We start from the raw sequence: 14,078 nt of genomic DNA on the forward strand, positions 1-14,078 counted from the left end.
GACAAATCAGAAGAATAAAACCCCAAATGGCATTGAGAAAATGAACAGGGATTTTCTCAGTGTCTCCTTTAATACAGGAAAAAGGAACTTAAAAAATAATCAGCAAGAGGAAAATTCAAAAAATACAAGTAATATTACTTTATTCAACCCCCACTTAAGCTGCTGAACACTTATGTCCCAGGATATCCTAAAATTTTATCTTTTATATACAAAACTTTGAAAACTATTTTAACTAAGTTATGAAAGTTATTCTACCAACATTTTTTTTACAATTACAAAGGCATAAACTCCTGTTTAAGAACTCTCTGAGCTGCAGATCACTGAGAACTGGAAGAACAAGCTGGAAAGAAACTTTTATATTTCTCTGACCCCATATTTCTTCACTGTCACCACCTAGCAACTAGCTGCATGATGGGGTTAAACAGCCTCAAGCCTCAGTCTGTATGGCTGCTGGTGGTAGTTCTTCTTTCTGATTATTGAAACTTCCAGCTCCATCCAAATGCTTCATCTATTACCTGTTCATTAAAATGAACTAAAAAAGATGTATCTTTTCGTGTGTGGGGAGTTTTGCCTCTTCACAGTATTTTTGTGTTTATTTTGGAACGGTTTGGTAGAGTCATGGAATATATCATCCCACAGACTCCCCTATTTCATGGCTTGTTGGTTTCTGCAGTGGGCTGTAACAGCCACAGATGGAAAACATGAAAGCTACTTTTGGGTATCTATGGAAACAAATAGCTGAAGTCTGCCTCAGAGTCTTCTCTTCAGAGACTTCACCCATGCCAGGAAGAGGCAGGGAATTTCCCCCAGTCTCCAATACAGAGAGGAGAGAAATGTGGCAGCAGGTGCTGGGAATGTAAATGGGGAGCTGAGGTAGGTGAAAAGACAGAGGAAGAAGGATGCTGGAATTCAGAAATGAAACAAAATAGAGAGCAGGACTAAGAGGAAAAAGAAAATTCAGATGGATGTGCAGGTTGATGTGAAAGGAAGAGGAAACATAGAAAACTCAGGTTTGTTTGTTTAGTCCTGCCAAGCTGATCCTTGAAATGTTATGCTGAATTACAAGTGAATAACTTTTATTTTAAGAATATCAACACATTTTTATCGAAGCTCACTGAGTTTTCCACAAATTATGACTTCAGAGAATATTTCAACAAAAAAAGTCTATTTCAGTAAACAAACTTATCCATTCTAACGATTTCACCCAAGTCCATCAAGATGAATTTTAGCAAGTGCAGGTTATCTTTGGGTGCTGCTTCATTTGCTCTACAGTTACTGAGGTTTAATAAAAGCTTTGGGTAAAAAGCAAAACCTCCAGCTGGCTGTTCAAATCCACAAGGAAGCAGACACTCTCTGTGCTGCTGCTGAAAGCCAGAAGAGTACAACTACAGGAAGCCCTCCCTGCTTCCAACACATGGCTACTTGCATTCCTAAGCTGCTCTTTTCATAGCTCCAGACATCACATTCCATCTGGTTGAGTCAGGCTGTGTGAGACCTCCTGATCTCATGTAAATCTTGTATGACCAGACACAGCTCTGCAACTTACTCAGATTTCAAAATAACATATACTATGGGTATTTGCCATGTGCAGATAATCTGTGAACAGGTCCAAGACACTTTCCTAGGATTAAGGAGTTAATGAGAATGCCAATGCCACCACATCCCAGCTGAAAGCTCTAATGCTATACAATAGTTGACAGTTAACATTTATTACACATGGACATTCACACTCTAGGTGGGTAAAATAATCATTGGAGCCAAGGAATTTATCATCATGTACCTCAGTCATTCACCATCTGAAACTTTATACAGTATTTAGACTCCTTGAACACATTCAAATCAAGACAGAAAAACAGCTGTTGAATAATTGCCCTAAACAAACTGCTTAAGTACAGCATTTGGGCACCCTGCAAGTGTGCACCTGCCTAAAATTATGGCCAGAAGAGCTAAAATTCAGCTCTGGATCAGCAAATTGGCTTTTAGTACATAAATACAGCAGAATTTAAGATTATGCTGTATCAAACCCTGTCATGTTAGGCTTCATGTGTGAGAAGGAGTAAACTGCCTGGGAGACACAACATATCATTTACATTCTAGCCTGGTGGAGACAGTGCTTCTTAGCCAGCTCCAACATGCACACACAGGGAAATGAAAGGGGGAAGTATGTGTGCACACTTGTGAGTGTGCCAGTTTGTTTACAGAGAAACATCTACCCAGACAAGAAGAAAAAAACAGCAAGCATAGCTGTCCCAGAACGGGGGACAGCACTAAGAATTATTTGAGTATTTGTCCATGGTTTCACTACTGAGGAGTTTTTGTGTCCCTCATCAAATCATCTAGGGAGCTACAGGCCCACCAACTTCACCTTAGTTCCTGGGAAGTTGGTACAGAACTTAATCCTAGGCACATTAAGGATAAGAAAATCATCATGAGTAGCCAACCAAGAAAAAGTCATGCCTGAACAACTTGTCAGACTTCTGAGATGAAATAGATCTACCTGACCTGGTAGATGAGGGAAGAACAGTGGTAGAAAATATCTGGGACTCCAGTAAGGCCTTTGACACTGCCTCCCACAAGATCTTCACAGAGGAACTGCTGCTACAGGGAATGGATGAGCAGTGAGATGGACTGAAAGCTGGCCAGGCTCAGAGGCTGGATGTCAGTGAGACAAATCCTAGCTGGATGCCAGAGACAAGGAGTGGGGCACAGGGGTCAGTACTGCATCCTGATTAAGATATTCATTAATGACCTGGATGATGGGGTGGACTTTACATTCAGCAAGTTTGTGGGTGACACATCTGGAGCACTCAGGGGGCATTTTATCAATGGGAAGGGAAGGTCCAAAGACAACAGAGCCAGGCTTCTTTTCACTGATGGCTAGTGACAGAACCAGAGGTAATGTGCACTAGTTGAAACACAGGAACATTAGGAAACATTTTTTCGCTTGTGACAGCGACCGGGCACTGGCAAAGGTTGCCTGGGGAGTATGCAGAATCCCCTCCTTAGAGATATTCAAAACCTGTCTGACACACTCCTGGGCAATTGGCTCTAGGTGTCCTCACCTGAGCAGCACATGAACCATGTGACCTCTAGAGGTCCCTTCCAGCTTCACCAATTCTGTGTCTGGGAAACAAACAACAAAACCTCCTAAAACAAAACAAAACAGGAAAATCACAGTTAAAACAAAAAAAAAGAAGAACAATACTTAGACGTCATTTCCAATCTCTGGAAACAGCACCTACCCACTCTACAAGAACATCAACACATTTTCATTCTATATTTACATGTGTGGGTGGCATAATTTACACAAACACACACATATGCACACACACAGAGAGCTGCAGAACTGAAAAAAAAAAAATTCCTCAGCAACAGGCTGACATATTTTATCAAAATTCTCCCAGACAGAAATGTGCACAGATCACTCACTTTCAGGGGTTGTCTGCACCTGTAAAGTGGCTTTCTGCATATGCTCACCATTATTATTTTTTATATCTTTTCATAGATAAGACAATCCTATGCTGAATCCTAAAATTATTGAAAAGAGAGGGATGAATATGCACTCACAATTAACTGGATTTAATAAATTCCTAATTTCTCCTACATACTTTATATTCTCTTTTTAAAGTCACACCTTTTAGCTTGATTAACCACAAACACTCAACTATAACGTTTAAGTAAAAATAACCAACAATATGTTATTAGAAATATTACATTCCATTCCCTTATATCCCAGTATCTCTAACTTCATGCACAGTGCAATCCCATCAGCCTAAGCCCACAGGCTTGAGCTGCATCTGGCCCAAGAGCAGCCATGCAGCTAGCCCTCAGTATTTTCCATGGATTTCAAAAGCACTTCTGTGCAAGAACACAACCTACACAGAGCACAACCTGTATTTTGGACACCTTCAATTCGGCAACATTCACAATCTAGGTGGGTAAAATAATCATTGGAGCCAAGGAATTTATCATCATGTACCTCAGTCATTCACCATCTGAAACTTAGTACAGTATTTAAACTCCTTGTGCTGACAAAACCTCGACACAACCAGAGTATGCAATCAGTATGTACATTTCAGTAATATTGCACCTTGCTACAGCACATTTGGATCTCCAAGGGGTTTAAGGTGCCCGGAAATTCAAGAAAATGTATGAAGGCACTAAATCCACACTCCTGAGTTCTACTCCTTTTTTGGGTTGCCATTTAGTGATTTCTATGTTGAATATACTCACTTCACTGGTAACTGGATTTTGCTATTTTTTAATTATTACTTTGTCTGTTTTTTCATGTCTTGCTGGATCACTGATTGCCATCAGCAGAATATTCTTCCAGCCAAATTATGTCTCCAGCTATACCTGAGTGAATCTGCTCAATTTAGCTCAGCAACAGGAACTCAATTAAAAATTCTGTTAAGAAGGTGCTTGCCAGAAAATATTCATCACAGCAGAGTGGCATTCACTTTGCAGCACTGATAGGAACATGAACTAATAAAACCTTTTTTTTTTTCATGCTAAAATGAATTGCCTGGACTCTCACTAGACAGTAGGAGCAATTGACGTAAGATGAGAATCATATCAGTGGGCAGATCTGTTCTCCAAGATTTACTCTATTCAGACAATCACTTTCCCAATTAAAAACCACATCAAATAAAGGGAATCTCCATTACTACATCAGAATATAGAATTTAAATCAACTTACCCTGCCAGAGACAAACTGTATGTAAATGCACTCAAAGTTATTCAGAAAACTCAGACAGCATAAAAGTTTTCATTGTGTTCTTTCCAAACAGAGCCATTTCATTTATTTTGACCTTTAATCCATTTCTTGAATAATTTCTACTATTTGTGTGATTACACACAGTGCAGCTAAATGCTTTTTTTCTGCACAGAGCTAAAATTACCCTTTTTTAGGCTGTTTTATCACCCTAAATTTCAATTACATGGACACACTGATTTTGTAGCACTAAAACAATGGTGAGAGTTTTATTCCTATTTATAGTCTGGTTTTCTACCAGGGATATGTGCAGTGGTTCTACAAGCGCAAACTAAGAAAAGAAGAAATATGCCATCAAGAACCCTTTAACTTTCCTAGACTGTGCTGGCCTGTAATGGAAAAGCTTCATAGGTCAAAACAATTGGAATAAATGGAAAAAACTTCTCGATGTCTGAAAAACTTGGCTGAAAATGCTAAATTAAAAGACCCCTGAATTTAAGACTTTGCTTTCTGCATGTGCTCACCATTATTATTTTTTATTTTTTCATAGATAAGACAATCCCATGCTGAATGCTAAAATTCTTGAAAAGAGAGGGATGAATATGCACTCACAATTAAGTGGATTTAATAAATTCCTAATTTTATCTTACATACTTTCTATTCTCTTTTTAAAATCACACCTTTTAGCTTGATTAACCACAAACACTCAACTATAATTTTAAGGTAAAATAACAAAAAATATGTCATTAAAAATATTACATTCCATTCTATGTTCTGTAGTTACAATTTGAATGCCTTTAAGACATCATGTTTCCAGTTATCAAAGAAATTATTTCCGTGATCAGGTAAAATAACACAAGCAGAATTTTAATCAAACATGCAACCTGCAATACAAGGCAAATTGAGAAGACAAATGCATTAGTTTTACTAACTGCAACAAGGAATCCAACTGTAATGCTCAAAATTTGCAAATCAAGATACTCTGTCACCAAATCACTTGCCAGCTAATGATAAATCCTCCTTTCTTCCACAGTACTCCTCTTTATGTTGTAATGTCTCGTGGTCACTATCATTATCAGTGCTATTTTATAGCTTTTATGAAAAATAAGGCCTAAAGGGAAAAGTTTGATGATGTTTCTTTCTTTATTCATCTTGATTTTTAATCTAGATTCCGAAGGGAAGTTTCAAGTTTCTGATTCAAACTGTGTTAGGGTTAATGGAAAATCTCCCTTTACTCTTGCAAGAGTATGCCACAGGCTTCAAATTGCTGTTTCTCTTTACTGATCTTGCTATTTCAATTTTGCCCTCAGCAGTTTGTCTATGCCATCCTTAAGTGCCAGAAGAATCAATTTTATTTTATTAAACACTCACCTCAAACCACTGGCCGTGCGACTGCATTTTAAGGATGACACAAGGATCTGGTTTTGAGAGGGCATCCCTGTCTGATATGCCTTTGCATGCAACTCGCAACTCCACTTTAGTCAGGCATGGGCTGTTAAAAATTCCCAGGGTGTTGGCTGCTGATTCATAGATGTTGCTCATTTTCTTCATTCCTTGTTCTGAAAGAGAGAAAAGGTCTGTTAAGGACGGTCCACACAAGGTACAGCCCCTCCTTCCACACAGTAACAGTGAATGAGAACCAGAGGGCAAAGAATAAAATCAAAGGAATACCTATAGAAAAAAGAAATATTCATCTCATATGTTCATAAGTAAGCCAAGTTCAGAATGATATTTCCCACCATGCGTCTGAACTCTGGGGGCGAACTGGGACCTTGACTTCCAGCTCTGCTCCTGCTTATAGAGCCACATCTCCCTAGGTCACAGGTTAGATAGACAGGATGGTAATTCTGTGTTTCTTATGATAACATGTTGGCAAGGGTAAATTAAATTTGCTCAGTACTCCTGAAATCTACTTTTATTTCCCTCTATTCCTTCTAAAGAGTATGCACTTCTTCTTACATACACTTTTGGCATAAATGGCATAGAAGGCCCCTTTCGTACCAACCTTAAATTCCAACACACATTTCACTGTTTCCACACTTACTGCAGCAGATTACCTGCCTCCATTCCTAAGCAAGTAGCCAAGATTGATGCTCTGTACAGAAGGGCAGGATATTTATGCTTCCACATCTCATTGTCGTAGAGTGTTTGGTCTTCTGGGTCAGGAATCAGAGTTACATGAGCACAGATAGCTGGAACAACAGGGACCTCCAACCCTTACTTCATTATGAACACCACCACCAATCTTGTAGCTCAAGAATTTCTCTCAACAGAAGCAACAAAAATATTTTAACACAGAGCTTAACAAAAATCCCTATATGACCATTTCTGTATCAATCAAGAATGTGGGAACACTCTAATTGGCATATTTGCTCTGAGCTTCACAGCCTCACCCTTTAAAAATTTGCTTCCTGATACATCGATTAGTGCCTTCATCACTTTACCCCATACATAACAGCCACAAAAAAGGAATTTCATACTTCTAGCAGGTAGATTTGTCATTTTATCAACAAGGCATTTTAGCTGTCTGTTTCAAACCTTTTCATTATTCCACAACACCCTTTTCTCAGAGGTTAATGATTTTTGAGAATTGTTTCGATAAAAATTACATTTCAGAGGTATGGAAATGAAAGCGAAGGCTTTTTCCCCCAAATCTGCTAAGTTAAAAATAAACTTAAAAACTGCAAAATCATGCCTATCCAGTTTTCCTGCGAATTAGAAAGGTAAAATTAGAAAGGTATTTCAAATTCCTAGTAAGGGGAGTTGGCAATAGAGTTTCATTCACAGAAATGTATGTCTGAGTGATGAGGCAGATTACCTGCTCCCTTGGCAGAAGGGATAAAAGCTTGTTAACAACCTACAATTCTTCAAATCTGTACAACAACTTACTGTATGAGCATTCATCTGCTGTGACTACCCCACTCAGATACAAGTGAAGGGAGCCTGAGTGGACCCCACCACTCTCTGAACCTCAGGCTCCTCAGGCATATTTGAAATGTGAGCCACACCACAAACATAGTGCCCGACATCTTAAGATCAACACAGTCACCTTCAGCCCTTCCCAGTTACTTGTAAATATTGTCACCTAAACTACTGTTCCTTGGACTTACTGCTAGGAAAGAAACAGGACTGAGAAAATGGGCAAAACTGAACAACACATGGAAAAGGTAGTGATATTGGGCTACGTTGTAAAGCCAGGGACTGGAGAGACTGTTGTCTAATTATTCATCATTTTGTAATCCCATCTCCTTCAGAAAGCTGCTCAACAAGCTCATCCCACACATTTACAAGACGTTTTTACATGTTGCCCTTTCCAAATTGAAATCCATTTGAAAATTGGGTTAATTCTGTCTCATACACATCATACATCATTAATAAAATGTCATCCTTTGTGCAGAAATAGGCTGGTGATTTAATTAAACTGCATGATTTCAGCACTGAAGAGAAGAGCAAAAAGTAGCAGAGTGAGGGGGAGAGATGTATTTTTCTTCCTCCTACAATAATTATACATTGGTTTTTCAGAACAGCAGGTAAGTATAAAAATTATATTTCTTTTTATCACTACAACTATTATTTCAGCTTTTGCAAGTTCTAAATTTATCAATGGAAATTATCAAGCTACAGCCTTATTCTTTTGTCTCATTATATTCTTCTTGTAATATAATCACCAGCTTGGGTTGTTGTGCTGATGTCACATCACCAGGAAGCTGGAGACCTGGAAAATAGATTTTGAGCCCACTGAAAGTGGCTAAAAATGGTATTGTTTTCCACAAACATAGAGAAGTTGGATTGCATAAGACATTTTTTTGTCAATTACCTATGCACATTATTGATGGAGGAAAAAAATTATTCATTTTTCTTTGCTACAAACTCTTCCTTTTTCAGTTCATTAGAACCTTGTTATTCCTTCAAGGTCCACACAGTTTTGATATTCACTGAACAAGAGCTGTGCCCAGGAGAGGAAAGCAATAGCACAGATACAAAAAGTAAGTGATAGGTCACATTTGTAAAGCTTTCATTTCATCATTGCATACATTCTCTCTCATTTCCTCAGGAAAAGAGGAAAGTGGATTATGTGCTTCCCACTCAAATTTATTAGTCAGTGCTAGACTGAACAAGAATGGGGAAGCAAAAACTGGCATTCTGTCTTCACCTCTCCATGGTAAAACATCAAGGAAACAGTACCAAGTGGAAAAAAAAAATTAAAACAGCACTATGCTGAAATTGAAACGTACTAGGCTACAAAAAAACCCCAAAAAACAAACAAACAAACAAAAAAAAAAAACCAAACCCACCAAAGGAAAACAAAAACCAAAAACACCCAAACCAAACCAAACAAAAAAAAAACCCACCAAAGAATGTGTCAGTTACAAAGAAAAAGTGAGAACCTTGAAGACAAGTCTCTGCCTTCAATCACTCAAACATATTCTATATCTAGCATACTTAGAGCTAATTTGCTGGAAATTAACGTGCTCTTTTGACCTTTATAAAGGGATTCAAAGTGATCTTACTGATATATATGATGAGATGGGGAAACACGAAGCCAAATGCTTGTCAGTAGTGCCCACTGACAGGACAAGAGGCAACTGGCACAGACTGAAATTCAGGAAATTCTGATTAAAGAAAAGGAAATTTTTTACTATAAGTTTGGTTCAACACTGGAACATGCTTCTCAGAGAACTTGTAGAGTCTTCATGTTTAGAGATATCCAAAACTTGTCTGGACACAGCTCACTTGCAGCACAGGCTTAGAATAGATGATCTGCAGAGGTCCTTTCCAACCTCTTCTACTCTGTGACTAAGCAGCAAAAAAATCAAATTAAAAACTTTTTAGGGTACAGATTGTCTCTGTGATATGTTGCTGAAGTAATTGATTATTTGAAGCCCTTGGCTCCAAAGCCATGCAGAAAATCAAAATATATACATAAGCCCAGCATTTCTGATACAAAGTAGGGCTACAAAGTCTCCCATGTGTAGGTATTTCATTAAAAGCACACAAGTTCAGAAAGTTGTGCCTGCCTAGATAACAGGATTGTGATGAAAATCAGTATTACACATTTGACAGCTACATCTTTCTCTATTCAGGGGGACTAAATGGCATAAAAATGTTCAGTTGTCTAGTGCATGCAGAAGTAAGGATCTTTGTGACACAGCCAGTACATGCTTCTCTCCAGGAGCTAAAAGACTTGAATTCAGCTCACCCAACCAGATCCAACCTCATTGTAAAATGGTGATCCACATAACCTCACTACCAACTCAGAACCAGGTTCCTTAGATTCACCATGAAACAAACCTAAGATGCTATCTGAATTCTGTTTTCAAGTTTACTCCTTTGCCCACAGTGTCGTTTTGCCCTCCTACACACAGACCATGTCCAAAAAGCTTTTCTGCAAGTTGTCTGTGTGAAAAATGAAGAGATTGCTCTCTACAGCCCCTTGTGAAGAATCAAGGGAACATTTACACTCAGCCTCACCTTCAGTTCAGGTAATAAGTGAGCAGCAAATGAGAAAGATGCTGAGATTAAAAGCAGTCACCAATTTGCTTTGCATTTAGAGAAAGGTCATGTTATTTAGAAACCTGTACTCCAGACCAAACTACACACAAATGAATTTGAGGGCTGCAGGCTTCCCATCACCATATGTTGAGAGCTGTGTCTGAATTATTTTACTGCCACTTTGGTCATGAAATGAAAATGAGCTAATAGCATCTGTCTGCTTCTACAGAAGTAAACAGCAAGAGTCTGCTCCTGGAAAGGTAAATTATGTTTGCAGTATGTGCACATGATGGGAAATACTAATAGTGGATTTACCTGAAGTAAGAGCTGTGAATAAGTACCTCCAAAAGAGAGCAGCCCTAAAAGCACTGGTTGTTGTGGCACTAGCTGCTCCCTACATATTTACACTTATAAATTATAAATGGGAGAGACATTTAGTATTCAAAACACATGAACAGCTTAACTCTCTAGACAGATAGCTTTGTACCTACAGTTTCTGGATCTTCCAGGGTTTAAAGTCCAATAAAAGCAAGTATGAAAACCAAGTCTACAGTTCGAAGCTTAAAATTAATAAAACTCAGATCAAGTTAAACAAAATACAGTAAGAGCAAGATTTATAGAAAAGGCTGAAATTAGGCTGGGTGTTCAGGTAGAAGAGTTTTTAAAAGTTCCTCTGTTTAGTAACTTGTTCAGCTCCAGCAGAATGTAGGCCATGCACCCTTTCAGGGAACTATGGTAATTGAGATAAGTAATTATTTTTTCTTTAAGAAATTTTATGTAATTGGGAATTCCCAGTCTCTAATAATTACTGTACCAGCTGTTGGCACCAAGGCTTCCTTGGCTGTGAAAAGCAAATCCATTCCTTCACATTCAGCTGTAAATAGCTTTTGTACAAATGAGGAAAGGTGGGAATTCACCAGGAGTTCCTGATTCAGCATGTTCATTAAATTAATGTTCCATGTGCTTAATCAGGAGCTCACTAAGACACCTGGCTTGCCCAGGTCTGAACAGAGACCCCAGCATGACAGGGAAAGCAGACCTATCTTTATTATGATATGCATTAAGGTTTTTTTATTATGTCTAATCCTTGTTGCTGCTGTGGCCATTGCTTTGGGCCATTCTCTGTGCATCTCTGGAAAATGCTCATGAACAATCAGTACTATCTTAAACAGAGTCATTCAATTATTTATCTTGGACCACGTTCCTAGACTCCTGGTTTTCAGCCATATCTCAAATCACTGCACAAGACTCTCCTCCTGTTGGCATAAAATATTATCCTGGTCAACATCAATTATATTATAAATTGCTATAGAATTTTAAATGATCATAGAAAATACAGACAAAATGCAAGCTGCCAAAATTAATTTGAATATGAATTATTATGTAATGGAAAGTCAATAGGTTAGCTAGACCCTTCCACAGGATAGTTTGTACAATTAAAAATACAATTTTTCCTCCTTCACTTTGATTACCTGACAACTATTAACGAAGATTTATTTAAAGCTACACGTACCAGAGTCTGACAAAGGCCTTAGAAAAATGAGCAATAAACTCAGTAAGGAAGGGGGATCTGGAGAATCCACAGAAATGCTATTGTGAACAATGAGATATATCTGATAATGCAAGTAATCTATTTGGACAGAAGGGGAGAAGGTTCAGAACAAAGTGCCAGCGGTGTAAATGGAAATATACACACACTGACAGTTCAAAGGGACTCATTACCATAGAACCAGCTGTTTCAATTATAAGGGGAAAAAGAAAAGTCACTGGAAAGAAATTGAGACATCTAATGCATGACAAACACTGTACAGAAGTGTGCTGCACCTATACAAATAACCCCATTTCAGTTAAGGAAAATCCCCGCAATAACTGGAGCACTGGGACATGCTCAAATGTGTCCAGCTCTGGATGCTCTGAGTGGCTCCCGCTGAAGTCAGACTCAGTGCAATGCAAAGCACCTGTAGGAGTCAGTGCTAAAATAGATGTATTTTATTATCCTCCACTGGAAGAGAAAATCTAGGATTTGCCCTGGCTCTTTTAGCATGTAGCTAATGCCATCAGTCACCTCTTACTTCACAGAGTTCCCACTGTCTTCCTTCTTACAATGCTGTAAAACATGCAGGGTAGAGAAATCAAAAATTCACTAATACAAAAAACAGGAGACTGAACAAATACAAGATCAAAATAACCTTCCTAGGGATAAATGCAGACAACTCCCCTACTGGAAAGCAGTCTCAATGCTTTTTATCAGAGAGATTTTTTTTTTTCTCCACAGAATCAACCAAAGTCTGCTTCATTTACATTCACTGGATTTGTACCAGTCACAAAGGAGTCTGCCTCTCCCACAGCAAGGCTGGCTCTCAGGCTGGCTACAGAGGGTGACTGGTCTTGTTTATAAAATGGCACCTTCTAAAACAGTGTGTTGGTTTAATAGCATAACAGAATGTATCTTATTTGGAACAGATAGAAGTTAGAGAGAAAACAAACTGGCACATCTATATGCTGAGACACAGCAACAGACATAATTGTCCCCTTATCCAGTCTTGTTTCCTTAAATATGCCTATCCAAAGCCTTCACTTGCAACTCAATACTGTCAAGCAAAAGCATTAAATGTTCCTCTTCCAAATAATGAAAATGGCATATTTTTGCTTAAAAACATTAACAAAAGTGGGTTTGCTCTTCATTTCTATTTACAAAGCAATTAGAACTGATGTTCTACAGCCCTTTCTCACCATTATAAAAGCTAAAAATATATTGAAAAAGCAAGAGAAAAAATGTCAGCAAAGTTCACACTGTTCTATACCATGACTCCTGGAGCTGATGATTTATAAGTAGGACTGAGTAATATGAAACCCCACTAAAATTCAGGCTTCCACAAGTAAATGATTTGCCTGCTGGTTTGGGTATTGGTTCTCAGAGTCTGGCTTGAGTCTGTGCAACTCTTGATAGAATACCTGAAGCACAGGCAGCTGTAAGAGCAGGGATTAAGCATCGAAACATGGAAAAGCTCAGGATCATTGAATCTGCTTCAAACCCCACACTGAGGAATTATACACACACAAAAAACCCAAACATACAATATGCAAGCAGTTTGCAAATACAAGTGACATGTAAGCCTAGCAAATCAGAGAAATGTAATTGAATCTCTCTAATCAACAATTTCAAAGCTACTACCATGTGATACTTATTTGACTGCATATCAACAAAAGCCATTACAATTTTCTTAGGCTTGTCATTTCATTTGCCGCTTGCACTAAGTGATGTATCAAATAAAACACAAGAACAAAAGTATATTCACTATGAGGATATGAGTTTGCTGCTTTTTAAAAATTGGTTTTCCCAGTCAGGTATTAGAGGGAAAATAAAAGTGTCTTAGCAAGAAACAAACCTTTACAACATAGCTACTTATGCAAGAATCTTAAATAATTGGATATTTTGCTATACTTCAAAGAAAGCTAAGCCTGGAACAAAATCAAATAATCCCAGCACTCTAAGGTGCAGCAGTCAAAATTCTGATATCAAGTAAATCCAACTGGGAACCTTTAGAACATGTTTGAGGCAAAATAATTCTTGAAATAATTAGACAATCCTGAACAACAAGATAGATATATATTCTACTACATTAATCCTTGCCTTATCATCTGCACTTGCATAAAATACATTTGAAATTAAAATTACCCTTTATCCACACTGCAAAAGCATACTGTCCATCATCTAGAGGAGAATCACAGACTTGTTTATGTTGAAAAGACCCCTAAGAGCGAGTCCAGCCATTAACCCAGCTCTGCCAAGTCCACCACTAATCCGTGTCCCAAAGCACCACATCTACACATCTTTTAACTATCAAGGATGCTGAATCAACCACTTTCC

At 38.2% G+C, this 14,078-nt stretch overlaps 1 protein-coding gene across 1 annotated transcript in view; it reads right to left on the reverse strand.

Moving 5' to 3' along the window:
- Positions 1–6,273, reverse strand: part of CPNE4 (copine 4) — a 178,601-nt gene extending 172,328 nt beyond the window's left edge. The window contains exon 1 of the mRNA XM_041407781.1: positions 6,086–6,273. Within this exon, the coding sequence (XP_041263715.1) occupies positions 6,086–6,265 (180 nt within the window). The 5' untranslated portion in view covers positions 6,266–6,273. The remainder of the gene's footprint in view (positions 1–6,085) is intronic.
- Between the last annotated feature and the right edge of the window lie 7,805 nt (positions 6,274–14,078).

Source organism: Onychostruthus taczanowskii, unplaced genomic scaffold (genome assembly GCF_017590055.1).
Source record: "Onychostruthus taczanowskii isolate IOZ18803 unplaced genomic scaffold, ASM1759005v1 scaffold28, whole genome shotgun sequence".
NCBI lineage: Eukaryota > Metazoa > Chordata > Aves > Passeriformes > Passeridae > Onychostruthus > Onychostruthus taczanowskii.